At 31.3% G+C, this 26,295-nt stretch overlaps 2 protein-coding genes and 25 non-coding genes across 31 annotated transcripts in view; 1 reads left to right on the top strand and 26 right to left on the bottom strand.

The window, feature by feature from the left end:
- The window catches only part of snz (sorting nexin snazarus), a 52,182-nt gene extending 43,375 nt beyond the window's left edge, over positions 1-8,807 (top strand). For all 5 annotated transcript variants that reach the window (XM_087160577.1, XM_087160576.1, XM_071181942.2 and 2 more), the window contains 6 exons: positions 1,282-1,356; positions 2,481-2,621; positions 4,329-4,510; positions 5,925-6,025; positions 6,435-6,532; positions 8,611-8,807. In XM_087160577.1, the coding sequence (XP_087016703.1) occupies positions 1,282-1,356; positions 2,481-2,621; positions 4,329-4,510; positions 5,925-6,025; positions 6,435-6,530 (595 nt within the window). In that variant the 3' untranslated portion in view covers positions 6,531-6,532; positions 8,611-8,807. The remainder of the gene's footprint in view (positions 1-1,281; positions 1,357-2,480; positions 2,622-4,328; positions 4,511-5,924; positions 6,026-6,434; positions 6,533-8,610) is intronic.
- A 2,607-nt stretch (positions 8,808-11,414) lies between these two features.
- Positions 11,415-18,460, bottom strand: LOC139425873 (uncharacterized). Its single transcript, XM_071181939.2, has 3 exons — positions 18,277-18,460; positions 15,754-15,929; positions 11,415-11,648 (listed from the first exon to the last, which is right to left on the bottom strand). Exons 1-3 carry the CDS (start codon positions 18,320-18,322, stop codon positions 11,583-11,585), a joined length of 288 nt encoding a protein of 95 aa, XP_071038040.2. The 5' UTR covers positions 18,323-18,460; the 3' UTR covers positions 11,415-11,582.
- A 701-nt stretch (positions 18,461-19,161) lies between these two features.
- TRNAH-GUG (transfer RNA histidin (anticodon GUG)) lies at positions 19,162-19,233 on the bottom strand. Its single transcript has one exon. It is a non-coding gene; the product is annotated as a tRNA-His (tRNA).
- A 118-nt stretch (positions 19,234-19,351) lies between these two features.
- TRNAH-GUG (transfer RNA arginine (anticodon GCG)) lies at positions 19,352-19,423 on the bottom strand. The gene has a single exon. It is a non-coding gene; the product is annotated as a tRNA-His (tRNA).
- A 118-nt stretch (positions 19,424-19,541) lies between these two features.
- On the bottom strand, positions 19,542-19,613 carry TRNAH-GUG (transfer RNA histidin (anticodon GUG)). Its single transcript has one exon. It is a non-coding gene; the product is annotated as a tRNA-His (tRNA).
- A 118-nt stretch (positions 19,614-19,731) lies between these two features.
- On the bottom strand, positions 19,732-19,803 carry TRNAH-GUG (transfer RNA histidin (anticodon GUG)). The gene has a single exon. It is a non-coding gene; the product is annotated as a tRNA-His (tRNA).
- A 118-nt stretch (positions 19,804-19,921) lies between these two features.
- TRNAH-GUG (transfer RNA histidin (anticodon GUG)) lies at positions 19,922-19,993 on the bottom strand. The gene has a single exon. It is a non-coding gene; the product is annotated as a tRNA-His (tRNA).
- Positions 19,994-20,301: 308 nt separating this feature from the next.
- TRNAH-GUG (transfer RNA histidin (anticodon GUG)) lies at positions 20,302-20,373 on the bottom strand. Its single transcript has one exon. It is a non-coding gene; the product is annotated as a tRNA-His (tRNA).
- A 498-nt stretch (positions 20,374-20,871) lies between these two features.
- Positions 20,872-20,943, bottom strand: TRNAH-GUG (transfer RNA histidin (anticodon GUG)). The gene has a single exon. It is a non-coding gene; the product is annotated as a tRNA-His (tRNA).
- A 119-nt stretch (positions 20,944-21,062) lies between these two features.
- Positions 21,063-21,134, bottom strand: TRNAH-GUG (transfer RNA histidin (anticodon GUG)). Its single transcript has one exon. It is a non-coding gene; the product is annotated as a tRNA-His (tRNA).
- A 498-nt stretch (positions 21,135-21,632) lies between these two features.
- TRNAH-GUG (transfer RNA histidin (anticodon GUG)) lies at positions 21,633-21,704 on the bottom strand. The gene has a single exon. It is a non-coding gene; the product is annotated as a tRNA-His (tRNA).
- A 118-nt stretch (positions 21,705-21,822) lies between these two features.
- Positions 21,823-21,894, bottom strand: TRNAH-GUG (transfer RNA histidin (anticodon GUG)). Its single transcript has one exon. It is a non-coding gene; the product is annotated as a tRNA-His (tRNA).
- A 118-nt stretch (positions 21,895-22,012) lies between these two features.
- On the bottom strand, positions 22,013-22,084 carry TRNAH-GUG (transfer RNA histidin (anticodon GUG)). The gene has a single exon. It is a non-coding gene; the product is annotated as a tRNA-His (tRNA).
- Positions 22,085-22,203: 119 nt separating this feature from the next.
- TRNAH-GUG (transfer RNA histidin (anticodon GUG)) lies at positions 22,204-22,275 on the bottom strand. Its single transcript has one exon. It is a non-coding gene; the product is annotated as a tRNA-His (tRNA).
- Positions 22,276-22,393: 118 nt separating this feature from the next.
- On the bottom strand, positions 22,394-22,465 carry TRNAH-GUG (transfer RNA histidin (anticodon GUG)). Its single transcript has one exon. It is a non-coding gene; the product is annotated as a tRNA-His (tRNA).
- Positions 22,466-23,153: 688 nt separating this feature from the next.
- On the bottom strand, positions 23,154-23,225 carry TRNAH-GUG (transfer RNA histidin (anticodon GUG)). Its single transcript has one exon. It is a non-coding gene; the product is annotated as a tRNA-His (tRNA).
- A 118-nt stretch (positions 23,226-23,343) lies between these two features.
- TRNAH-GUG (transfer RNA histidin (anticodon GUG)) lies at positions 23,344-23,415 on the bottom strand. The gene has a single exon. It is a non-coding gene; the product is annotated as a tRNA-His (tRNA).
- Positions 23,416-23,533: 118 nt separating this feature from the next.
- On the bottom strand, positions 23,534-23,605 carry TRNAH-GUG (transfer RNA histidin (anticodon GUG)). The gene has a single exon. It is a non-coding gene; the product is annotated as a tRNA-His (tRNA).
- Positions 23,606-23,724: 119 nt separating this feature from the next.
- On the bottom strand, positions 23,725-23,796 carry TRNAH-GUG (transfer RNA histidin (anticodon GUG)). The gene has a single exon. It is a non-coding gene; the product is annotated as a tRNA-His (tRNA).
- A 498-nt stretch (positions 23,797-24,294) lies between these two features.
- On the bottom strand, positions 24,295-24,366 carry TRNAH-GUG (transfer RNA histidin (anticodon GUG)). Its single transcript has one exon. It is a non-coding gene; the product is annotated as a tRNA-His (tRNA).
- Positions 24,367-24,484: 118 nt separating this feature from the next.
- Positions 24,485-24,556, bottom strand: TRNAH-GUG (transfer RNA histidin (anticodon GUG)). Its single transcript has one exon. It is a non-coding gene; the product is annotated as a tRNA-His (tRNA).
- A 308-nt stretch (positions 24,557-24,864) lies between these two features.
- TRNAH-GUG (transfer RNA histidin (anticodon GUG)) lies at positions 24,865-24,936 on the bottom strand. The gene has a single exon. It is a non-coding gene; the product is annotated as a tRNA-His (tRNA).
- Positions 24,937-25,054: 118 nt separating this feature from the next.
- Positions 25,055-25,126, bottom strand: TRNAH-GUG (transfer RNA histidin (anticodon GUG)). The gene has a single exon. It is a non-coding gene; the product is annotated as a tRNA-His (tRNA).
- A 118-nt stretch (positions 25,127-25,244) lies between these two features.
- On the bottom strand, positions 25,245-25,316 carry TRNAH-GUG (transfer RNA histidin (anticodon GUG)). The gene has a single exon. It is a non-coding gene; the product is annotated as a tRNA-His (tRNA).
- A 118-nt stretch (positions 25,317-25,434) lies between these two features.
- Positions 25,435-25,506, bottom strand: TRNAH-GUG (transfer RNA histidin (anticodon GUG)). Its single transcript has one exon. It is a non-coding gene; the product is annotated as a tRNA-His (tRNA).
- Positions 25,507-25,624: 118 nt separating this feature from the next.
- TRNAH-GUG (transfer RNA histidin (anticodon GUG)) lies at positions 25,625-25,696 on the bottom strand. The gene has a single exon. It is a non-coding gene; the product is annotated as a tRNA-His (tRNA).
- Positions 25,697-26,004: 308 nt separating this feature from the next.
- Positions 26,005-26,076, bottom strand: TRNAH-GUG (transfer RNA histidin (anticodon GUG)). Its single transcript has one exon. It is a non-coding gene; the product is annotated as a tRNA-His (tRNA).
- Between the last annotated feature and the right edge of the window lie 219 nt (positions 26,077-26,295).

Genomic DNA, 26,295 nt, shown 5'->3' with positions numbered 1-26,295 from the left:
ATAGGCTTATCTTATACTATGTAATAAAAGTTCACTAAGTGTTAGAGAGACCGGCTCAGTTGTTGTCCATGATATCATCTCACTCGGGTCAGAATCATTCCTACCGTTAAAAGATAGAGCATGAAAAACGGGGCTTGGCCATGGTTGAAGTGTAATAGGGAAAAAACCTTTATAAGATTTAGGTTATTCTTTCAATAATAAAATTACTTTTTCAGCTTTATAGTAATGACATGATTTATTTAAAATGAGAAACTTCTTTTCACATATTTTATAATGCCTTTGAAAATTTAAAAAAATCATGTTAATACATAATTGAAATTTTAGGGTCTTTTGGAATGTATCTTGAGCAATATTTCTAAAATTATTTAATAATACAGTCGAACTCGTTTATAACGAGCACAAAGGGACCGTAACATGTACTCGTTAAATCCGAGTGCTCGTAATAAACGGGTCCTTGAGGCAGGGGTGCAACCAGAAGAGGGAGGGGGAACTTGGGAGGTCAAATGATCAAGTTTGCTTAAAATTTAATAAATACTTACTTACATTAATTAAATACTTTTCTTAATTTAATGACAACTAACCCCTCCCCTCAACCCCCCAACGAACTCAGAATATCCAAATTGTTCAGAAAATTTTTCTGCTTGCACTTTTAGAATAGGTCCACTCACAGGTAAATCAGCACTACATTGCACCTTCATCCATTTCAATAACGCTTCGTCTAAATCCTCTTTCGAACACTTCTTCAGTCGTTTACAGTCTGTTTTATTTTGGTCGTATGCATCCATTAACTTGCCTTTGTTTTTTAGCAGTGTGGAAACAGTAGATGAAGACAATCCATACCTTTTGCAGATTTCGACATTTTTAACACCGTCATCCAACTCCCGTAAATTTTTTACTTTTTCGTCAACCGATAAAGCTTTAGATTAGAGCAATAAGGGCAATTAAGTTTCAGTTCGCGGTTTTTTTTTATTTCTCGCTCATTTCTTATCATTTTGAAAAAAAGATGAGACAGAAAGACCAGAAAGATGAGAAAAAAGACTGCAAGACAGAAAAATATTGCTCTCTAAAACCGGGTCTTGCTCGTTAAAAGCTACTTCTGTTCCATAGACTCAACATTGATCCAACCAAATATTCTCGTTTCCCTCGGTAAATCCGAGTTCTCGTTAAATCCGAGCTCGTTATAAACGAGTTCGACTGTATGAATTTACGAATAAAAATTATTGAGCTATGCATTTGAGTTCCCGAAATAATTTTATTTTAAAACCTATATATGTTTTTCAGGACTCTTCAAAACACTCTGAACCAGTTTGATGATCCAGTTGATGAAGAGTTACTATTTCTGGATGATTCTGATAGGTAATTTCTTTATGTTTGTGATTATGTGAACATTATATGAATGTTATGCGATTTCATGTTTTAAAATTTTTCTATATCTCTTTTGCTTATTCTGCAATATTTAATTAGATATTTTTGTTACCATCAATTCCTTTCATTTTAGGAATTAACTATTTATAAACTTCATAATTCATTATAATTAGCCTTTTACACTGAATTATCAATTATCTCTGGATTGATTACCAACAGCTTGGCTCTTCTATAAAACTGGTACCATAAATACAATTTTAAATGCTAGTTTTATTCTGTCTGTTTCATGGACCATAGATATATGTATGTCAAATATCGGATGAAATTTGGAAAAATTAAAAGCAAGAGGAAAATTTACTTTAAATAAGATAATATGTCGTTAAAAATTTATTACATTCTTGGAATTATTTAGATGACCAGCTTGTTTGCCCTAATAAAATCACCACACTGCAGCTCCTCACAATATGATATGGCATTTTGGTAATGTGTCATTTTAATAATAAGTAATCAGGTGCAACTATTTCTTAACTTAAAACAGTTATATTAAGGAAACCAGCAAGAATTGTAAAATAAATGTTTGGACTCTAGAAATTACCTGAGAGTTAACATCCCTTACGAACCGTTGAGTTTAGATATATCCAATGATGCCAAATAAAAATACAGGGAAAAAGTTATTTTGTTATATAAAGTTTAATTTTGAATTAGATAAAATAAATTATAAAAGAACATAATCTCTGTGATGCTTGGCAACTGAAATTTATTTAATTCTTTGGAAGGGTAATCTATTTAATATGTCATAAATCATTTTAAGTAAATCTTCGCAAACTTTTGATTTCAAAATCTAAAGAGTTTGGTGCTGTGTAAGATTTCTATCTATCTATCTTTTTTATCTAACAAAACTGTTTTATCTCAATAGCAAATTTATTTTTCTTCATTTAATATCATTTTACTTCAGTATCAATTCAATCGATATCAGCTACCATTAATAATCATTCAGTTGTATCTGTATCAGATTTTCTCATTTTCTCAATATTTTTAAACTTTTTTGTACATATTGTAATACGCAAATACATAATTCTTTGTTTAAAATAAATTTTGTTCTATTTCTTTTACAGCAAGGATGACAAAAAAGATTCCATTGCAGAACCCCTGTATGTCTTGATTGGTGAAATATTCGAATTGAAAGGAGTTTTTAATTGGTTGAGAAAATCATTAATTACATTTGTGCAAATTACATATGGTTCAACAATAAATAGGTGAATAAACTTTTTTTTTCTTAGTTAATTAAATTCTGTTACACATTTAACAATTGTTTAATCATAAAATTGTATCTTAAAATATGTATCCATTTGTGTAATTTTTTTTTGATACATTTAGTTTTATTACAAATAAATAGGTATCCTATCTAATGTATCTTTATATTTTATTTACATAATAAATAAATAAAGAAATTTCTCTTCACAATAAAATATTTTACAATAAAAGATCCAGTGATACCTTATTTATGGAAAAATAAATTGAAAGCTATGTTTAATTTTAACTACTCATTAATTTCTTAAAGAAAATATTTTTTTACGCTTATTATTTGAATAGTTGAAATACGGGGTTGCCAATGGTGGAAAAAATTTAAAAGTCGTGGCAACTGTTTTATGAGGTAATCGTAAATTTTACAGGCTTTAATTTCATGTCAAATTTATGAATTCAGTTGATCAGTTTGTACCACATATACTTCATTTACAAATGTGTTTGTCTACCAGTTTTTTTAATTTTTCTTTAGCCTCTTCTCCTAAATAACATGATAGGATAATTTGTATATTTCTGAAATTAAAATTATTTTATAAACATGTTCATGAAAAATGTTGCTATTATCAGTAATAAATTTGTCAAAATAGACAGAAAAAAAAACATAATTCAAATGGAAAAGTTTGAAAATTATTTGAAAAAACGATTTTTTAGTCCAAAAAATATTATACTACATACTTTCACTTTTGAAGGTAAATTGGTATTACACTAAGAAATTAAGTACCTAATGATTAATTGATGTAAAAATCAAATAAAAAGAGAAAAAAAAAGAGTCCAAACAAGAGATTCCTGTTTAAGTTCAGATATAGAATTGAAATTTTTGTTTTTATTTCTCCAGGTATTTTAACAAGATTTGATCATAATTTATTCCAGACCATTCTTTATCTATATATAATGCAATTTTCCACGAAACAAATTTGAAATTATATAAAATCTTTAAAGAGCCTGATGTTGTGAAACACTCAAAAATCCAAAGGATAAAATGGACTGGTTAGAATGCCTGGAAGATCAAAACTGCTAAAAACTATTTCTAATCAAGTCTATAGGAACTAAACAAAGAGGTAAACCTCACTTCAGCTTGATCGATTACATTGATAAAGACACGGATATTCTGAAACCAAAATATTTGAGCTCAATCACTAAATAGAGAGAACATTGGTAAAGACTTCTAGAGATGGCCTGGGCCCACCCAGGACTGTCTTGGTACTGAAGAAAAATGCAATTTATCATTAAAAAAATCTTTTTAAATTTTTTTTTTAAAAGTTGAAACTAGATTTTGGAGACTAAATGGGGATATCATGATATTCTTTTAGTAATATGTAAATTGTTTAAAAAAATAATCTAACTAGATGTTAGAATCATTTAACTAAAGTCTCAATAATTGATTACTGTATCTGACAATTCTAAGATTGTTTTTTTTTTCTTAGCATATTGTAAGAATTTTTATAATAGAAATTTTTTTTTTTTCAAACTATACATTGATTTTTTGAGCCAAAATCAAATTTCCTGACAATTTCAGGATTTTCCTCTCTTACCTGACCCATGGGTACCCTGAAAAATGTTTGTGCATAGTAAGTTTTAGAACGGAGATATGCAAAGTTTTACAGAGAAAAAAAGACCTAAAAAGATGTATATAGAAATGAACTCTTTTTCTCTTGCAGGCAACTACGCGAGACTGTATCCTATATACTGTCAGAGCCGATGCTTCTCTTCTATCTCCAGTTGTTTCGTGATACAATGTGGCCTCCTGATAAGCAGGTATTGAATGTTGAAGAGAGGAGCGTAGAAAAGAAATTGGAAACAAAACACATGGCCAAAGAAATGTTTCTCAATAATCCACCAGGTAAGCAATACAGAATTGTTGATTGGAAAATTTTAATGATTTGGGAAATATAAATTGAGAAATTTTGTAACCAGCCAGGCCCAGTAATTTGCCCCTTTTTTTTAAAAAAAGAAATTCTTAAGCAATTAAAAAAAAATTTTGATATTTTTTAAGTAAAACATTTCTTCAGAAGCATTTCTCGAAATTTGGTTAACAATTTCTAAAAAAATCTATTCTTTTCTCTTTAAGTAAATTTAATTTAAGTATTGTATGTAACCTTTTCAATTAATAAAATTTATGAGTTTTTAAACTAATAATGCAATAAAAATGTATGTATATTAACACACTTAAAATTTATTTATTTCAAAACAAATCTGGTATAGTTGTGAAATTATATTAATTAGATTGTATTTAAAAATTATAGATACATACATTTAAAAGAAAGTAATAAATTCATTTGAATGAAACCTTTGACAATCAAATTCAGTCTTTCTGAAATTTTGAACTAGGTTAAAATAAAGTGATTTACAACTGTATCATTTAAAAAAAAATAATTTCTTAAAGTTAGTTGAGCACAATAAAATAAATTGAACACAAGTTGACATGAAATAAAAAATATTCAAATAAATTGCAGAAAATAATATGTTCAAAAGTTTCAAGAGAAAAAAAAAGGAATGTAGTCAGAAAAGCATATTATATTTATTTTCAATTCGGAATGGGGAAGTCATGCTGAAATATGCATAACATATTTCCTAACATTTAAAAAAAAATAAATTATTATCTTATTTCATCCTTTTTCAATTAATATAATCTGTAACCATTTTGCACTACAACCTTGGATTGAGTGCTAAATAAGATTTATTTTTAGATATTCCCTCTTATATCTGCCTAACACATTAGCAAAGAATTCGAAAAATGTTATAGGGTTGCTAACGTTTTGGATTCATTTAAATTCTTTATTATTTCTTACACTTTTTTTTTGCCTACTCATTTGAATGCGTATGGCTAAGAAAAAGATTCTTGGCATTAAATTTAATCAATTAATAGCTAATACATGGATTCCTTAACTTTCCTTGGCCAAAACTATGCTAATGTATATATGACACTAGCATTTTAGAGAAATAAAAAATCATCACAGTATAATTTATTTATATATTTCCATTTGATTTTTATGATAGAAAGAATAAGTTTCTCGCAATGTTATGTAAAAAATCTCACTTAATTTCTAACATATTCATTTAATGCATGAGTATTTCCAAGAAATCTTTCAGAAAATAAAATCCCATTATTCTAACATAAAAAACTAATAAGTTTATCTTTTGGATTACCCATTTAATTTACCTGAAAATACGGATGTTTTATAGTAACTCTACCTATTCAATTTATCTGAATATATATATATATAATAGTAACTCAATTTTTACTTGTTTTTTAGTGATCTTGAACAAATTAATTGGTGAGCAAAATACTAGGAAAGGTTTATCTAAAGTTTTTGATGCACTCCAAAACCAATACTTCAACAAACAACTGTTTTATGTATGTATGATTTTCTTTTAAATTGTCTCCCTAAAATGTACTGTTTGCTATGCTTTGCTTAGAAAACCACAGAGTCCAATTCAACTATCTCACAAATTTTTAAAGTTAGTTACAAAGTTCATTAACAGATGGCAGTGTTTTCTGAGAAAACCATTTGACACTATTTTTAAAATAACCACCCCTTACAGCAACAACATGATGCTCTTGCAATTATATTAGCAGCAGAAAATAAGAATGTTTCTTGTTAAGAGTGCCCATTTGTTTATAAACTTTGAACGAATTTTGAAATTTGATAATAAATTATTGGTTTCTTGCGCAGAAAACAGCAAAATTGTACATTTATCATCAATTTTGTTCAAATCATTGGTCATATTTGGAATAGTAACAAAATAAATATTTTTCCATCTAGAAAATCTTGGAAGCTTTTATCTATGCATATGCTCCTGAATTAAAGCAGATATCTTCATTATATAGCATTGACAAAGCTGAAAGTTGTTCAGAATAATTGTAAGTATAATTTTTTTTTCGTACAATAGCTATTGCACATGTAGTGTGGCAACAACAACATTATATGACAAATTTTATAAGTTCATTGATGTTATAAAAATTAAACAGAATGAAATTTTAGTAGAATTTGATTATTACGCGTTGATGAGGATATTGATGAAATGATACTGATTACAGTTATTTAAATGGCATGGATTTCATAGACATGTTTTACTTAATCTTATAGCGTAATGTCAATAGGAAGGGCAACAAATAATAAAAGTTAAAAAAGGGAATTATTTAAGCTTTATTATTAATTCCTCTCAGTTTTGCTCATTTTGAATAATACTGGTTTAATGATTATTGACTATTTTTTTATATAGTACAAAGAACGAGTGTTCAGATTGTAAATCCATAGCCTTGTAATTTTGAACTCCTCGATCAAGCATTGGGAGAAATTTGCCTTACTTTAATAATAAAGAAAAACTTGATCTTTATGAGTGTATGTTAATAATAAAAACTTGTTCTATCTAGAGTAATAAGAATTTTTTTCCCCCAGTTATGTTTTCTGGTCTAAACTAATCTTCAGTTTATATCTAACAGACAAATTGCCTAACTTTCTTTAAAATTTGGTCGTAGAATGTCAAGCTTGAACCAAAATAATGATTTTAATAATTTTAACCTTTTAATGAGAAATATTAAGTATTTTAGCTATAATATTTTTAAATGATATTAAGCATTATCCAGTTTTATCAGATGCTTAAGTTGATAAATATAAAAAAATCTGATTTGAAATCAAATAATTAAAAAAAATTATTTTTTTGCCATGTCCTAGTTAGTTATCGGGTTAAAATAAGTAAAAAAAATTACAAACAGTATTCTCAGAATTAAAAAAGGTTCCATTAGGGAGAATACTGCTAAGACATCTTGTAGATATTTTGCTGAAAATAAAAACTAATGTGTTTTCTGCATCTTTGTATTATCCAAAGAGCTTTAGTCATTTAAAATTAGAAACAATAGAAGTAGTAATGGATACAACCTTTCACCCGCACTATATATACATCCTTTGATGCTGGTTCACACTCCCATGCCACAGGTTCTATCCTTGAACCAGGCAAGGTTGACTCAGCCTTTCATCCCTTCAGTGGGTCGATAAAATGAATACCAAGTATGCTTGAGATCTAAACTTCGGAGGTTCCGTGCTCGGTTGACCATCTAACCGGAATATCTACTCCCGCATCCCAGAAATATTAGGCCTTCTTTGTGCCACTGAGTTAAGTTTTTATACATTCTTTCCCAAACTTAAGCATTTGTAAACAACTTATTTTTCATTTTATCTTTCAATATTTCTGATATAGGTTTTCTGAAACAAAAAATAATTACCAAATATATTTTTCATGCGACTTGATTGTTTAAATGCATTGCTCTCAATTTAAAACTACTTGTATCTTAGATAAAAAAAAGCTTCAGTTTACAAAAATTGCAATTGAATTTGTATTCTAAAAATACCCTTTCTCGTAATTCTCCTACTTAAAATTTCTGAAATTCATATTGATGCAGTATGAACTTACCTACGCTACTCTTTGTTTGCATTGTTTCCTTCTTGCATCTGTTGGAGGGTTTATTTATTTCAATGCTAGGAAAAAGGGCCAGAAAATTATCAGATAAGCTGTTTTTGGTTGTTTGTTGACAGTTCTGGTAAGAGAATTTTTTAAAATTAATTTGACAGGGTAAAAAGTAAACTGTTGGACTGGCTAACTGCCTTTTTTTATGAAGTTGGTTTTTCATATAAGTTTCACAATATTAGTATTTACAAAAAAAAAAAAAACTTTTTTTACTATTTATTATAAAATTTAATTTAGTTTGTATGACCTATGTTTTTATTAATTAATATGTTGGATTTATATCTGTTATTCAAAGCTGCTTTGCATAGATCATATACATATATATACTGTAAAACCTCCTTTTAGGGACACTCCTGCAAAGCGGACGCCGTTAAACGTTCGTTTCGCTGTATATATGAAATTTTATAACAGACACTGTTATCTTTATTTTTGCTGATTTTTTTAAGATGGAATGATTTAATTTTATTTTTTCAGGTTTTGAAATGTTAGAAGATTTTATTAGCTTCCAAGGCAATGAAAAAAATTGTATAAATAATGAGCATGTCTTATATTTATTAAAAATTGTGTACATAAGTTTCCGAAATATTTATTGTTAAGCATTGAAGTTGTAAATATGTTATTTTTTTGAACAGTTTATTTGTTAATTAAATAAATTTTAATTAATCATTTTGGATTTGTATCTACTTTTTTTTAAAGTTTAACTATCACATTTAAAGCTTGGTTTAAGGATTCTAAATTAAAAAATAAATCTATGTTTAGTTGCAACTTTAAAAAAATAACCATTATTCCAAAGGAAGGTGTAAATTATGCGAAATCAGTCTATGTAATATATATTTTTATTGTATTCCTATTGGCAATTTTGGCAGAATAATTTGTACTTTAAAATTATTGAAATATTTTGAAAGACTATAATTGAAGTTTTTAGAAATTTTATTACAGTTTGCTCTCTGTTTAATGACTTTGTAAGGATCATCCAAAAATTGTCCTTAACAGATTTTGTTCGTTAATGAAATTTGTGGAAAAATAATGTTTTTGCAGGTTAAGGACTGTCAATTTATTTCTAACTAAATTGATGTGTTTAAAAATGTTTTTCACACACAGTATTGCAACTAACAATTGAAAAAAAAAATTCTCTGACTGATTTAATTGAATTTTCCTGATTTTTGTAACTGGTGGCATAAATTTTACTATCAATGTAAAAATACATTAATACAATAATTAAAGTAAAAAAATACAAGTACAATGTCAAATATTAGATTTTGTGAGTAAAAACATACAATAAAATGAGAATTGAAAAAAAGAGAAGTTTCACTAAAAAGTGGAATTTTATAAAATAATTGTAATAGATGTTAGAATTATTTAACTCAAATCTCAATAACTGATTACTGTTACTAACGATTCTAAGAATGGTTATTTTCCAGGTATGATATAGGAATTGCTTTTTTGCCTGCTTTTTAGAGTTAAAATTCCCTGACCCGTGCGAGCCCTGCTAATTTTCATGTTCAAAGCAAATCACACATTCTTATTAGGTACTCAGAAATAAATATTTAAAGTATTTCTGAAATAAACCTGGGGTTTTCATCAAAAACCTCAGATTTTTGATAAAAAAAAACCTAGGTAGGCTGGGATTTTTCACAAAAATCACAGTTTCTTTTCAAATCCTGTTTATTACAGAACTGTTTACTTAGTACAATTGGAAATTTTAAAAAGTGGTACTGCGTTTTATAAGTATACAGTTAATAATTACATATTGAAATATTATACACATTTAATTCTACAAGTTTTTTAGAAATAGTTTCCGTTAAGGACTGTTAAAATTGTTTTCTGTCACTTCTTTTCTTAGGGCTTTACTTTGTTACTATAAGCATGTGCACTACCAGTAGAACTGTAATACCTTAGAGCTACCCTCCCCCCCTAAAAAAAAAAAAAAAAACAGGATCTCTTCCATGCCCTATTCTTTTCTTTTAGAATGATTCCATTTCCTCATGGGGTACATTCAAAGCAAAAGAAAGAGTTTATAATAAAAGAACCAATATATTAATGAAAGAACATGATTTCTTCCCCTTGTCTTGCACATATCCCTTCTTGTTTCTCTTAAATTTACCTTTGATGTATAGTCTCATTCTAGGCGATAAAAGAGCGACAACAAAAGACAAGTATTTTTGAACAACTTAGATAAGAAAATCAAGCAATACGCTTGTAACCTGTTGCATAAAATTTCGTAAATGTAATTTAATATTTATGCAAATATGAACATTTTTATAAAAAACAATTTTTTTGTCTTATGTTTTTTGCTAACACTTTAAAAATTTTTAAAATAAAAATTGTTTTGGAGTAAATTAAAATTAAATAAAAAGTTATTGCTTTAAAATTTAAAAAAAAAAAAAAAAGGCCGAGATATGAGTATTTAAAGTTGTCTTTTGGTATTGCGCATACGCAGAAAAAATCTAAAATTATTTTTTAATAGTTTAGTACTGAATCGCATTTGGCAATTAATGGAACAAAATCTGATATAAATATCTAAACGTAAAAAGTTTCAAGCAATTTTCTAAGTAGTTTTTGTATTTTTTAAAAGAAAGCTCAAAATAATCAGTGGTTTTTCACGAATTTTATTAAGTAAGGTTGCAAATTACACTACCCTATGATGACAAGACAGCAAGAACAAAATTAAATATTTGGAAAACCCCTCATCATTTACACTTTTTTTTAAAAAAGTACAAAAAGCGACTTAGAAAATTGCTTGAAACAAAACATAATTTTAATTTATTTTGTAATATAATTATTTTTTTTATTTTGTTTTAATAATTTTGTAATTTATTTTAAATTGCTCCAAAAGTTTTGTTTAATTTTACTGAATATTTTCAAAATTATAACAAAAAAAAAAAAAAAACAAAAAAAACTTGACACAAAAAAATAAGTTTTTTTTAAAAATTTTTCATATCCCCATAAATATTTGGATACATTTTCAAAATTTTATGCAATATATTTTGCAAAGTATAAAAAATCACATTAATCAAAACACTTCTAAAATTATTAAATAGAAATTAAAAAAAAAAAAAATCAAAAACGGAAGTGTCTTTTCCATTATTGTAAGGTAGTGTGTATAGATATTTTGGTGCAGGTCTTAATTATTTGGTGACTTTTTACTTATGCCCAGTTAATAAAAAAAAATCTTTGGATAGATTCAACACAGAAAAAGTTGGTTTATTTAAATTCTTCTATCAGCATTCAAAGAAACTACAATCACAAGTTTCAATCCACAAATTAAGAGTGCATGCTTTGAACTTAGAATTTTATTTTATTTTGTTTTTTAAGTAAAAAAAAACAACACAACTTTGTTTTGAGTTACATTTTCATACATTATTTAATATTCATATTTGGATATTTAGCAGAAAATTATTTTGCAGCCATTCTAAACAGGCATCACAAATATTCTAATAATGAATTTAAAATTCTCCCAAGTTCTTTTTTGGTGGAGTTAGGTTAAAGAAAAGCACACCGGAATTCAGAACCTGTAAGAAAATAATCATAGCTTAAAAAAATTGAAAAAACATACACATGTGACAGTCCTGGTAGGAAAATTTACAGTTTATCTGTTGCACAAACTATATTAGTTAAAATATGTCAATGACTCAAACATAATCAGATTTTTACATAGAATATTATTGTAAATAAATCCTAGATTTTCTAAACAATTTTATATAGAATATAACTGTAAAAATTAGGCTTAACCCTTAATGGAGGGGTGAGGTAAATTCATGTTTCTGCATTGTGACTTCCTAGGAGAGACCTAGCTTATTTACGCTTGAATTTATAGGACAATGCTTCAAATTTTTTATGTACTTTTTTTATATCACTAGTTCTAGTACTATCTATCTGTTGATCCTACAACACAGTTTTATCCCTCGGCAGTATTTTTAACAGTAATCTCCTAACTGTAAAAATGGCAAGCACAGAGGAATTTTCGGCAGAAGATGCAGAAATTTAGGTTTATAACTTTTCCAATGTAGAGAAGGATAATGAATTACAAAACTATAATTAAGAAAGTGATATTTCTATCAATAAGGGCAAAATTGTTGCTTCCAAAAAATAAAAAGAAATTGTCTGGAAGTTTCTGTTTACAGAGTATTCAGATTTGGATTATTTTTTACTTGTTCAAGTGGACATGACGACATAACCATTCACTAAAACGCAGCATCAGCGGTCAGTCTTTCAGGGAGGGGGCAACTGGGTATTTTATTTACTTCTTAAACAGAATTTTCCCTTGTTCAAGTGGAAGTAACCAAACCCCCTATTACTTTTCACTAACATTATATTGAAAACCGCCTGAACTTTTTGTTCTAAACAAAGTAATTCTGAGATTAAAAATAGCTTATAGATTAAATTTGTCATGCTGAAGTAAAGTAACTTGGATTTTTTTAAGTTTGCCGTTCATCCTTTCCTAAAGCAGTCTGGCATATGCATGCTTATCTAAATATAATTCCTCGGAAAAACTATTAATTATTTCAAAAGAACTTAATTTCATTACAAAGCCTGTTAATGTTAATTTTGATTTTTGCACATTAGTCGTATCAACATGACTTATAAATAAAAATGCACTTTATTAAAAACTTTTTAATCCAAAGATATTTACACGTGAAAAATATTTATTGTTTAAAAACGACTTTATTCCCTTATGAAAAATCGCAAAATAGATGTTAACATTATCTAAGCCTATTAATTTTAATTTCGATTTTTGCACATGTATCTACAGAATTTATGAACCAAAATTTTTTTGCACACTTTTTAATAAAACTTGCTTATAAAAAATATTTATTATTTAAAAAGAACCTTTGCAGTTTTAAAAGACAAAAAAAAAATATATATATATATTTTATATATATATTTTATACCAAATTGTAATAAGAAAATTTTTCATTAAAGTTTTTTTTTCTTTAATCACTCTAGTGCTTAAATTCATTCTATCTAGAAATTTAAAATGCAAGTAATCAAATTAAGGAAAAAAAAAGAAAAAAGCTCTTAAAAACTTACTGTACCCAATGAAGATATTTTCTCTTAGTTATATATGCATACCTTCTAAATTTTTTCTGAATAAGTATTTCCAACTTTCTGGACGAAAATATTAACTACTTGCACAAACCTAGCACTTATGATTGTTATCTCTAAGTTTTATGATTTATTGTTAATGTTTTTTCTTCCTCAACTAGTATGTATTTCTCAACTAGTTTCATTTTCTTTTTCAATAATACATACTTATTTTTGCAGCCATTGATATGGAAAAATTTTATATATATATATATATATATATATATATATATATATATATATATATATATATATATATATATATATATATATATAAAATAACATGTGTGTTAATTGAAAATGTCAAAAACGGGCCGCAAGTCTTTCATCTATCCCATGCCCGCTGAAACAATTGCTTTAGACTAGAGTGTCCAAACTTCGGTGCACAGAGCAAGGGAACGGTTTTACACTATTGTCTTCTTTGCTTAAAAATTCTAAAATAGCAGACCTTTTGCTTGACATAGTAAAAAAGGAAAAAAAAAAAAGAAGATATATTACAAAATATAATTAAAGTGGCAGACCAAAAGAGATGTACTGACAAATTAAGAAGAAATTAATTAACACCTAATATATGAAGCAACTTTGTTTCAGTTTTTTTCTTTTTTTGCTGCACCCAGTACTTTATTTGTTTTGTTGTATTTGGGGCAGTTTAAATATTACGTAAACATGTTTCTGTCAATTATAGACTCCTTCTATCTCCATTGTCAGGCAAAATAAGCAAATCACAAACCTTTCTCCCATGCTTAGTTAAGAAAGTGGCAACCCTTCTTCATCTTTTGTTTTAATTTTGACTTTTACAGTAGCAATCTAATTTTAGGATCAAGTAAACAAAGTAGCTTTGCATAAAACAAATTTATGTTTTAATAAAATATTGAGAGAATAATATTTTTTATTTTTTATAAAATATTGAGTTTAATATTCTTTAGTAATCTTATGTGTGTTTCCTTTTGCTTTTAAAATAACTCTGAAACTCAAAGAAATTTTTCTAATTTTTTCTTTCCCAAAACTCAACTTTTATTTAAAATTAATAATTTTCCAAGTGTAGGGTGACCTGGGGTAGTTCCTGATCAAAAAATGCAAACATCTATTTTGTGAAAAAACTATTCAAGATAGAATTTTAATATTTACTGTAAGTTTGAGGCTATATGAGATGAGTCGTATGCTACCTTCTTTTGTTCGAATATCTCATTAGAATTTAAAATATTTTAAATTTTTAGTGATCAGGAATTACCCCTTCTCTTGATCATTTCTAGGGTAATTCCTGATCACTTCTGGGGTAATTATTGATCAGCAGTTTTTATAGTAAAGGGACTGTTTAAAAAGAATTATACAATGGTAATTAACAAATAAGACATCAAGATCAAACAAATAAACCAAAAAGATATGTTTAAGCAGCTAATAAAACAATTTATTCAAAAGCAAGAATAAAGATTAACACTTTAAATTTTCCAAAAATCTTTGCATTGTGCCATGCATTTTAGGCAAGCAACCAACTCATTCTCATGTTCTGCTGAAATATGAGAAAGAGTTCCCGCATGGGTTACTTTTGCTGGATTTTTCAACTTCATTAAGTGAGTGTGTAAAGTTAAGTAAGGTATGTCAACAGCTTTGGCAGTAGCTCTCACACTGAAATTTTTATTTGCAATCATTAAAAGAAATTCACTAATTTTGCTTTCTAGAAGCTTAGCATCCTTTTTCGGCTTATAATTTCTCCCCATATTTATATTAGGCTAATTTATAAACTTAAAAATTATTCTAACAATGTACACTCATAAAATTAAGAGCAAGGTAAGACAAACTAGAAATGGTGCAAATCAGAACACATTTGTCTATACAGTTAAAAACAAATTTTGTGATTACAGTTAAAATATATCTATTTTATAGTTGTTCCACTTAATAAATATGAACTGTTATTTAAGACAAGACAATTAGCTATTTTTCATACTATTTATAAGAAGAAATGACAATGATCAGGAATTACCCCATCGGTAGGGGCAACATTTGATATAGTTTCCTATAATGTTTACAGTAGATGTGAAACAATTAAACAAAAGCTTACACTATTTTTATATCAAAGAAAAAGAAAGTAACTCAAAATATTTATTATTAAGAGAAGGAGGGGAATCTTTGCAGAAATGTGCACATTTTGAAACCCATCTTTGAAGTGGAAAATACGGAAAGCAATTTAAAAGATACTTATTTTGTTAGATTAAACAAAAAACTATTATTAAGTACATGTAGTTATAATTTAGTAAACTGTACAAGCATTCTTGTCCATGTCTCAAATAAAAAAAAAATTTTTTTTGAATAAAACTTAGGTGATTATTATTTACCCCAGAAACAGAGTGATCGTGAATTACCCCGGGTCACTTTAAGTTTTTTTCAGATTTTTTTCTTTTTTGTTTTACATAAGAATTGCACCTCCCCTTACATTCACTTCCCTAATTAGGTGTTTACACAATATTTGATCTTGAACTGCCCCCTCGCTGTATTGAATGTTTCTTTTAAAATGAATATAGAACTGATACATACGTAAGTAGCAGTCAATGCAAAGAACGTAGTGCCTGCTATCAAAACAAAGTTATTTCCAACTTGACGCCGGCTATAACCACTTTGAAAGCTTTCAGTAGGTATAACATCGCTCAGTTCAGGTTTACGTATAGCAGGACTACCGTGTCCATATCCAGACATAGAACGTTTAGCAGGCCCTACAAAAGGAAGTAAAACAAGATATATCCATATTAATAAAAATTTCACAAAAATTAAAAAATATAGCTTTTTAAAGTACATAAGAGGTTAAAAAAGATGACACTCAATCGATTTCGATTTTATATTCTGTAGTATAGGGTGTTAGGCGTGGCATATCCCTGCTGGCTTTTCCCATATTTTTGTCAATTTAACATTTTAATTGTTTTTGTAACCAGAAAAATAGCAAAACCAAAACAAAGAAGAACTGTTGAAAAGATTGGCATCGTTAAGAAATTTTTTTTCTTCGAATTTTCGTTAATATATCATCAAATTTTAAATGGAACAAAAATATATGTGCAACGCATTTTTGTAACTTGTTTTGTTTCATTATAACCGTTTTTTATTGAGCATTTAATTATGTTATGAACTTTTGGCATCTCACCCTGTTTTTTTCCAGGTTACGGGAAGGAACTGGACGAAATAAAAATAACCAATACAGTTAAATCGCGTTTCAGCAAAATCTGAAATATCGAAAAAAAATTTTTGAGTTGACAAATAAATTTCCACAGAAACAATTTAAAATGCCAATATTATGACATGGAATTTTATGAAGGCAAAATTAAGTAAAAATGTTTTTCCTTTTTAATCAAGATATTTACTTTTTATTGAATTAAAATGTTGCAATACCAACAGCTTCACAAGCCTTGACTAATTTGGAAACTGTTATGAGGTATTTATCAGTAAAAAAAAGTTTTTTGAATACCTCATTTGAACATGTACATACTACGGAGAAGTTTGTAATACCTATCTACTGGTTCTAAGTAATTTTTACAAAAAAATTATGGACTACACATTTTCCTGATATGTAAGTGTAAATAAAATTCATTGTTTGTTTTAATTTTAATAGTTCTTAAGTTTTAAAATATTACATTGATATTTTCCAAAGTGTAGAGTACAAATATAAAGGTATATATTAAAAGCTTAAAAATACCCAATTTAAGTCCAGCCCATCTAAATTTTTCATTAGACTGGAAAACTTTTTTACATCAAAAAAAATTTTTTTTTGATGAAATGTTTCAAAAAAATGCTTTACATTTTAAATATCATCAGTTCCTTTGTTTAATATTTAAAACCTGGCCAAAAGTTTTAAGAATTCTACAATTGGCGAGTATCAAAATGTTTTAATTTTATCCTCTACCTTTATAGAAGAACATTTAGAAACCTATTAAATACTATTGTCGGCACATATATAATAGTGATAGTAAAAAAAAGATGAGAATGAAAACATTACTTTATAAACAATGCTCATTAGTATTTATGAACAAATTAACAGAAGCAAGACAGATATATATATTAAATAACTATTTAAATATATAAAGTCGTTTGCATTTGTCACCTAAGTGAGAAGCTTAAGACATAAAGAAAGAAAAATCAACCACAATGGAAAGAATGTCCTGAGAGCTGTTTTCATCACTTTTGAATAACAGGGGTCTGTCTAGATTTTTCTGAGAGGTACCGATTTTGTGAAAATTTAGACATAATTTGTGAAAATTAAAAATTATATTAAAAAATCAACACAAAAATATAGTAAAAATACGGATTTATCGTTTCTTACGGGATACAAAAATAAAATTTTAAGAATAAGTATTTTGTGAAACTACCGTTTTTTCAAAAGTTGAATTTGAGAAGGTACCGCAAAACGGTAGTAAATTTGGCCTGGACAGACCCCTGAATAATAACTGCAAATAAATGACAAAAATTCAGAAGCTGATTTCCCTACAAACAAGTCTTTCGCTTGACGATAATTTCAGTCATTTGGTTTATTTTCAGTCCAAGTATTCACTTTCCTTTAAAATCTTTTTCAATAAATTCGAAACTAAATTTAATGCGTCATTGGATGGTTCAGGAAAGCATACCTTACATTCAATTTCTGGTACGAAACGGTAGTATTAATTGCATTGCACTAGAGCTGCACAAAAAGTTATAAAGCAGGGAAACACCCCAGAGGATGATCCAGAAACAACAAACATACGTCACATCTCGTTTTACAGGGAGGACACATTCATACACCATCCATTCATCCGCAGATCATAATTTTGACCTCAACCAAACAATCAGAGCACAATCAATCTCGATTCAGAACTACCAGAGATATTTTTAAAATTTCTGAAGATACAAAAAGGGATCCGTGTTAAAAGTAAGAAAGTTATCAGAATTGAGCCCATTTCCTTTTTGAAACTATAAAATTTCGCTTAAATTTGTGAATCATTGTACGAGTATAAGAAAATATTTCTTTTATAGCCGAACTTGGAATGAATAGAAAGTACTATAGTTGAAAATTATAAGAAAAACTTAAATTATACTCACTGCATAGTTTCAGGGATTTAGAGTTGAATAAAATCTTCGCCAACATTTTTATTAATTACAATCTTTACAGCAATAAAAATTCACACGAAATATCACTTACCACCAACTTTTATGACCGCAACGACATTCTAGCGACCCGAACACTCAGGAAAAAATTTTACGCTTTCAACTAACTCTCTTTATTGGCGATCGCAACTCTCGAATACGCCATCTGGGGAGAGACCGGTTTCATGCCTTTAGCCCTTCGCTCTTCTCATCTTCTCCCCTATTCTTAATATTTTTCCTTTTTATTTAATAAAAATATTTTTTAAAATTTCCTTGATACGTTTCTTTAAAACTATGTTCAATGCAGTTTTCAGTTCCATATAGTTTTCCAACGTAAAAGATTTTGATCTATATGAAAATCAAGAGAGAAACTAACGTACTTCCTTCCACTATGACTTTCCATACGCTACTGGGGAAAGCATGTGAAGTGTTGAAGCAGGGAGAGAGTTCCGCTCTACTCCACCTGCAGCCCATTTCGATCACCAATTTAATAAAACAATTCAAAATCATGGGGGATTCAAAGCCATTTTTACTAGTACGATAAGATTATTGGAACTTAGCTAACAAAAATCTTAAGTACAAAGGACACTGTATGCAATTCACACAAGCGCGGCAGGCGTCAGAAGAAAAGGAGACAATAACCAGTGACCAGCCGTGACTAGGATGCGAGCCTCGGATATTGCGGGCATAACGCAATGAACTAACCACTATACGATCACGGCTCAGAAGTGGTGAGTGTAATTGTAATTTTATGCTTGGGGAGAATTTTCCTAGTTTCAAAGAAAATTGCTCTATCCTTAAAGGAAGAAAAAATTATTCTACCGTTTAGGGGAATCTAACTGCCGTGACCAGGATTCGAACCTGGGTTATTGCGGCCACAACGCAATGTACTAACCACTATACGATCACGGCTCAGAAGTGGTGAGTGTAATTGTAACTTTATGTTTAGGGAGAATATTCGTAGTTTTAAGGAAAAATGCTCTATCCTTAAAGGAAGAAAAAAGTATTCTACCGTTTAGGGGAATCTAACTGCCGTGACCAGGATTCGAACCTGGGTTATTGCGGCCACAACGCAATGTACTAACCACTATACGATCACGGCTCAGAAGTGGAGAGTGTAATTGTAATTTTATGTTTAGGGAGAATATTCCTAGTTTTAAGGAAAAATGCTCTATCCTTAAAGGAAGAAGAAAGTATTCTACCGTTTAGGGGAATCTAACTGCCGTGACCAGGATTCGAACCTGGGTTATTGCGGCCACAACGCAATGTACTAACCACTATACGATCACGGCTCAGAAGTGGAGAGTGTAATTGTAATTTTATGTTTAGGGAGAATATTCCTAGTTTTAAGGAAAAATGCTCTATCCTTAAAGGAAGAAAAAAGTATTCTACCGTTTAGGGGAATCTAACTGCCGTGACCAGGATTCGAACCTGGGTTATGGCGGCCACAACGCAATGTACTAACCACTATACGATCACGGCTCAGAAGTGGAGAGTGTAATTGTAATTTTATGTTTAGGGAGAATATTCCTAGTTGTAAGGAAAAATGCTCTATCCTTAAAGGAAGAAAAAAGTATTCTACCGTTTAGGGGAATCTAACTGCCGTGACCAGGATTCGAACCTGGGTTATTGCGGCCACAACGCAATGTACTAACCACTATACGATCACGGCTCAGAAATGGAGAGTGTAATTGTAATTTTATGTTTAGGGAGAATATTCCTAGTTTTAAGGAAAAATGCTCTATCCTTAAAGGAAGAAAAAAGTTTTCTACCGTTTAGGGGAATCTAACTGCCGTGACCAGGATTCGAACCTGGGTTATTGTGGCCACAACGCAATGTTCTAACCACTATACGATCACGGCTCAGAAGTGGAGAGTGTAATTGTAATTTTAGGTTTAGGGAGAATATTCCTAGTTTTAAGGAAAAATGCTCTATCCTTAAAGGAAGAAAAAAGTATTCTACCGTTTAGGGGAATCTAACTGCCGTGACCAGGATTCGAACCTGGGTTATTGCGGCCACAACGCAATGTACTAACCACTATACCATCACGGCTCAGGAGTGGAGAGTGTAATTGTAATTTTATGTTTAGGGAGAATATTCCTAGTTTTAAGGAAAAATGCTCTATCCTTAAAGGAAGAAAAAAGTATTCTACCGTTTAGGGGAATCTAACTGCCGTGACCAGGATTCGAACCTGGGTTATTGCGGCCACAACGCAATGTACTAACCACTATACGATCACGGGTCAGAAGTGGAGAGTGTAATTGTAATTTTATGTTTAGGGAGAATATTCCTAGTTTTAAGGAAAAATGCTCTATCCTTAAAGGAAGAAAAAAGTATTCTTCCGTTTAGGGGAATCTAACTGCCGTGACCAGGATTCGAACCTGGGTTATTGCGGCCACAACGCAATGTACTAACCACTATACGATCACGTCTCAGAAGTGGAGAGGGAAATTGTAATTTTATGTTTAGGGAGAATATTCCTAGTTTAAAGGAAAAATGCTCCATCCTTAAAGGAAGAAAAAAGTATTGTTCCGTTTAGGGGAATCTAACTGCCGTGACCAGGATTCGAACCTGGGTTATTGCGGCCACAACGCAATGTACTAACCACTATACGATCACGGCTCAGAAGTGGAGAGTGTAATTGTAATTTTAGGTTTAGGGAGAATATTCCTAGTTTTAAGGAAAAATGCTCTATCCTTCAAGGAAGAAAAAAGTATTCTACCGTTTACGGGGAATCTAACTGCCGTGACCAGGATTCGAACCTGGGTTATTGCGGCCACAACGCAATGTACTAACCACTATACGATCACGGCTCAGAAGTGGAGAGTGTAATTGTAATTTTAGGTTTAGGGAGAATATTCATAGTTTTAAGGAAAAATGCTCTATCCTTAGAGGAAGAAAAACGTATTCTACCGTTTAGGGGAATCTAACTGCCGTGACCAGGATTCGAACCTGGGTTATTGCGGCTACAACGCAATGTACTAACCACTATACGATCACGGCTCAGAAATGGAGAGTGTAATTGTAATTTTAGGTTTAGGGAGAATGATCCTAGTTTTAAGGAAAAATCCTCTATCCTTAAAGGAAGAAAAAAGTATTCTACCGTTTAGGGGAATCTAACTGCCTTGACCAGGATTCGAACCTTAGTTATTGCGGCCACAACGTAATTTTCTAACCACTATACGATCACGGCTCAGAAGTGGTGAGTGTAATTGTAATTTTATGTTTGGGGAGAATATTCCTAGTTTCAAGGAAAAATGCTCTATCCTTAAAGGAAGAAAAAAGTATTCTACCGTTTAGGGGAATCTAACTGCCGTGACCAGGATTCGAACCTGGGTTTTTGCGGCCACAACGCAATGTACTAACCACTATACGATCACGGCTCAGGAGTGGAGAGTGTAATTGTAATTTTATGTTTAGGGAGAATATTCCTAGTTTTAAGGAAAAATGCTCTATCCTTAAAGGAAGAAAAAAGTATTCTACCGTTTAGGGGAATCTAACTGCCGTGACCAGGATTCGAACCTGGGTTATTGCGGCCACAACGCAATGTACTAACCACTATACGATCACGGCTCAGACGTGGAGAGGGAAATTGTAATTTTATGTTTAGGGAGAATATTCCTAGTTTAAAGGAAAAATGCTCTATCCTTAAAGGAAGAAAAAAGTATTGTTCCGTTTAGGGGAATCTAACTGCCGTGACCAGGATTCGAACCTGGGTTATTGCGGCCACTACGCAATGTACTAACCACTATACGATCACGGCTCAGAAGTGGAGAGTGTAATTGTAATTTTAGGTTTAGGGAGAATATTCCTACTTTTAAGGAAAAATGCTCTATCCTTCAAGGAAGAAAAAAGTATTCTACCGTTTACGGGGAATCTAACTGCCGTGACCAGGATTCGAACCTGGGTTATTGCGGCCACAACGCAATGTACTAACCACTATACGATCACGGCTCAGAAGTGGAGAGTGTAATTGCAATTTTATGTTTAGGGAGAATATTCCTAGTTCTAAGAAAAAATGCTCTATCCTTAAAGGAAGAAAAAAGTATTTTACCGTTTAGGGGAATCTAACTGCCGTGACCAGGATTCGAACCTGGGTTATTGCGGCCACAACGCAATGTACTAACCACTATACGATCACGGCTCAGAAGTGGAGAGTGTAATTGTAATTTTAGGTTTAGGGAGACTATTCCTAGTTTTAAGGAAAAATGCTCTATCCTTAAAGGAAGAAAAAAGTATTCTACCGTTTATGGGGAATCTAACTTCCGTGACCAGGATTCGAACCTGGGTTATTGCGGCCACAACGCAATGTACTAACCACTATACGATCCCAGCTCAGAAGTGGAGAGTGTAATTGTAATTTTATGTTCAGGGAGAATATTCCTTGTTTTAAGGAAAAATGCTCTATCCTTAAAGGAAGAAAAAAGTATTGTTCCGTTTAGGGGAATCTAACTGCCGTGACCAGGATTCGAACCTGGGTTATTGCGGCCGCAACGCAATATACTATCCACTATTCGATCACGGCTCAGAAGTGGAGAGTGTAATTGTAATTTTAGGTTTAGGGAGATAATTCCTAGTTTTAAGGAAAAATACTCAATCCTTAAAGGAAGAAAAAAGTATTGTTCCGTTTAGGGAATCTAACTGCCGTGACCAGGATTCGACCCTGGGTTATTGCGGCCACAACGCAATGTACTAACCACTATACGATCACGGCTCAGGAGTGCAGAGTGTAATTGTAATTTTATGTTTAGGGAGAATATTCCTAGTTTTAAGGAAAAATGCTCTATCCTTAAAGGAAGAAAAAAGTATTCTACCGTTTAGGGGAATCTAACTGCCGTGACCAGGATTCGAACCTGGGTTATTGCGGCCACAACGCAATGTACTAACCACTATACGATCACGGCTCAGAAGTGGAGAGGGAAATTGTAATTTTATGTTTAGGGAGAATATTCCTAGTTTTAAGGAAAAATGCTCTATCCTTAAAGGAAGAAAAAAGTATTCTACCGTTTAGGGGAATCTAACTGCCGTGACCAGGATTCGAACCTGGGTTATTGCGGCCACAACGCAATGTACTAACCACTATACGATCACGGCTCAGAATTGGAGAGGGAAATTGTAATTTTATGTTTAGGGAGAATATTCTTAGTTTAAAGGAAAAATGCTCTATCCTTAAAGGAAGAAAAAAGTATTGTTCCGTTTAGGGGAATCTAACTGCCGTGACCAGGATTCGAACCTGGGTTATTGCGGCCACAACGCAATGTACTAACCACTATACGATCACGGCTCAGAAGTGGAGAGTGTAATTGTAATTTTAGGTTTAGGGAGAATATTCCTAGTTTTAAGGAAAAATGCTCTATCCTTCAAGGAAGAAAAAAGTATTCTACCGTTTACGGGGAATCTAACTGCCGTGACCAGGATTCGAACCTGGGTTATTGCGGCCACAACGCAATGTACTAACCACTATACGATCACGGCTCTGAAGTGGAGAGTGTAATTGTAATTTTAGGTTTAGGGAGAATATTCCTAGTTTTAAGGAAAAATGCTCTATCCTTAGAGGAAGAAAAACGTATTCTACCGTTTAGGGGAATCTAACTGCTGTGACCAGGATTCGAACCTGGGTCATTGCGGCTACAACGCAATGTACTAACCACTATACGATCACGGCTCAGAAGTGGAGAGTGCAATTGTAATTTTAGGTTTAGGGAGAATGATCCTAGTTTTAAGGAAAAATGCTCTATCCTTAAAGGAAGAAAAAAGTATTCTACCGTTTAGGGGAATCTAACTGCCAAGACCAGGATTCGAACCTTAGTTATTGCGGCCACAACGTAATTTTCTAACCACTATACGACCACGGCTCAGAAGTAGTGAGTGTAATTGTAATTTTATGTTTGGGGAGAATATTCCTAGTTTCAAGGAAAAATGCTCTATCCTTAAAGGAAGAAAAAAGTATTCTACTGTTTAGGGGAATCTAACTGCCGTGACCAGGATTCGAACCTGGGTTTTTGCGGCCACAACGCAATGTACTAACCACTATACGATCACGGCTCAGGAGTGGAGAGTGTAATTGTAATTTTATGTTTAGGGAGAATATTCCTAGTTTTAAGGAAAAATGCTCTATCCTTAAAGGAAGAAAAAAGTATTCTACCGTTTATGGGAATCTAACTGCCGTGACCAGGATTCGAACCTGGGTTATTGCGGCCACAACGCAATGTACTAACCACTATACGATCACGGCTCAGAAGTGGAGAGTGTAATTGTAATTTTAAGTTTAGGGAGAATGATCCTAGTTTTAAGGAAAAATGCTCTATCCTTAAAGGAAGAAAAAAGTATTCTACCGTTTAGGGGAATCTAACTGCCTTGACCAGGATTCGAACCTTAGTTATTGCGGCCTCAACGTAATTTTCTAACCACTATACGATCACGGCTCAGAAGTAGTGAGTGTAATTGTAATTTTATGTTTGGGGAGAATATTCCTAGTTTCAAGGAAAAATGCTCTATCCTTAAAGGAAGAAAAAAGTATTCTACCGTTTAGGGGAATCTAACTGCCGTGACCAGGATTCGAACCTGGGTTTTTGCGGCCACAACGCAATGTACTAACCACTATACGATCACGGCTCAGGAGTGGAGAGTGTAATTGTAACTTTATGTTTAGGGAGAATATTCGTAGTTTTAAGGAAAAATGCTCTATCCTTAAAGGAAGAAAAAAGTATTCTACCGTTTAGGGGAATCTAACTGCCGTGACCAGGATTCGAACCTGGGTTATTGCGGCCACAACGCAATGTACTAACCACTATACGATCACGGCTCAGAAGTGGTGAGTGTAATTGTAATTTTATGTTTAGGGAGAATATTCCTAGTTTTAAGGAAAAATGCTCTATCCTTAAAGGAAGAAGAAAGTATTCTACCGTTTAGGGGAATCTAACTGCCGTGACCAGGATTCGAACCTGGGTTATTGCGGCCACAACGCAATGTACTAACCACTATACGATCACGGCTCAGAAGTGGAGAGTGTAATTGTAATTTTATGTTTAGGGAGAATATTCCTAGTTTTAAGGAAAAATGCTCTATCCTTAAAGGAAGAAAAAAGTATTCTACCGTTTAGGGGAATCTAACTGCCGTGACCAGGATTCGAACCTGGGTTATGGCGGCCACAACGCAATGTACTAACCACTATACGATCACGGCTCAGAAGTGGAGAGTGTAATTGTAATTTTATGTTTAGGGAGAATATTCCTAGTTGTAAGGAAAAATGCTCTATCCTTAAAGGAAGAAAAAAGTATTCTACCGTTTAGGGGAATCTAACTGCCGTGACCAGGATTCGAACCTGGGTTATTGCGGCCACAACGCAATGTACTAACCACTATACGATCACGGCTCAGAAATGGAGAGTGTAATTGTAATTTTATGTTTAGGGAGAATATTCCTAGTTTTAAGGAAAAATGCTCTATCCTTAAAGGAAGAAAAAAGTTTTCTACCGTTTAGGGGAATCTAACTGCCGTGACCAGGATTCGAACCTGGGTTATTGTGGCCACAACGCAATGTTCTAACCACTATACGATCACGGCTCAGAAGTGGAGAGTGTAATTGTAATTTTAGGTTTAGGGAGAATATTCCTAGTTTTAAGGAAAAATGCTCTATCCTTAAAGGAAGAAAAAAGTATTCTACCGTTTAGGGGAATCTAACTGCCGTGACCAGGATTCGAACCTGGGTTATTGCGGCCACAACGCAATGTACTAACCACTATACCATCACGGCTCAGGAGTGGAGAGTGTAATTGTAATTTTATGTTTAGGGAGAATATTCCTAGTTTTAAGGAAAAATGCTCTATCCTTAAAGGAAGAAAAAAGTATTCTACCGTTTAGGGGAATCTAACTGCCGTGACCAGGATTCGAACCTGGGTTATTGCGGCCACAACGCAATGTACTAACCACTATACGATCACGGGTCAGAAGTGGAGAGTGTAATTGTAATTTT

The sequence above is a fragment of the Parasteatoda tepidariorum genome, chromosome 4 (genome assembly GCF_982258835.1).
Source record: "Parasteatoda tepidariorum strain Cologne lab strain chromosome 4, Ptep-v5.0, whole genome shotgun sequence".
In the NCBI taxonomy this organism is placed as follows: Eukaryota; Metazoa; Arthropoda; class Arachnida; order Araneae; family Theridiidae; genus Parasteatoda; species Parasteatoda tepidariorum.
This window is presented reverse-complemented; position numbering and strand designations above follow the sequence as displayed.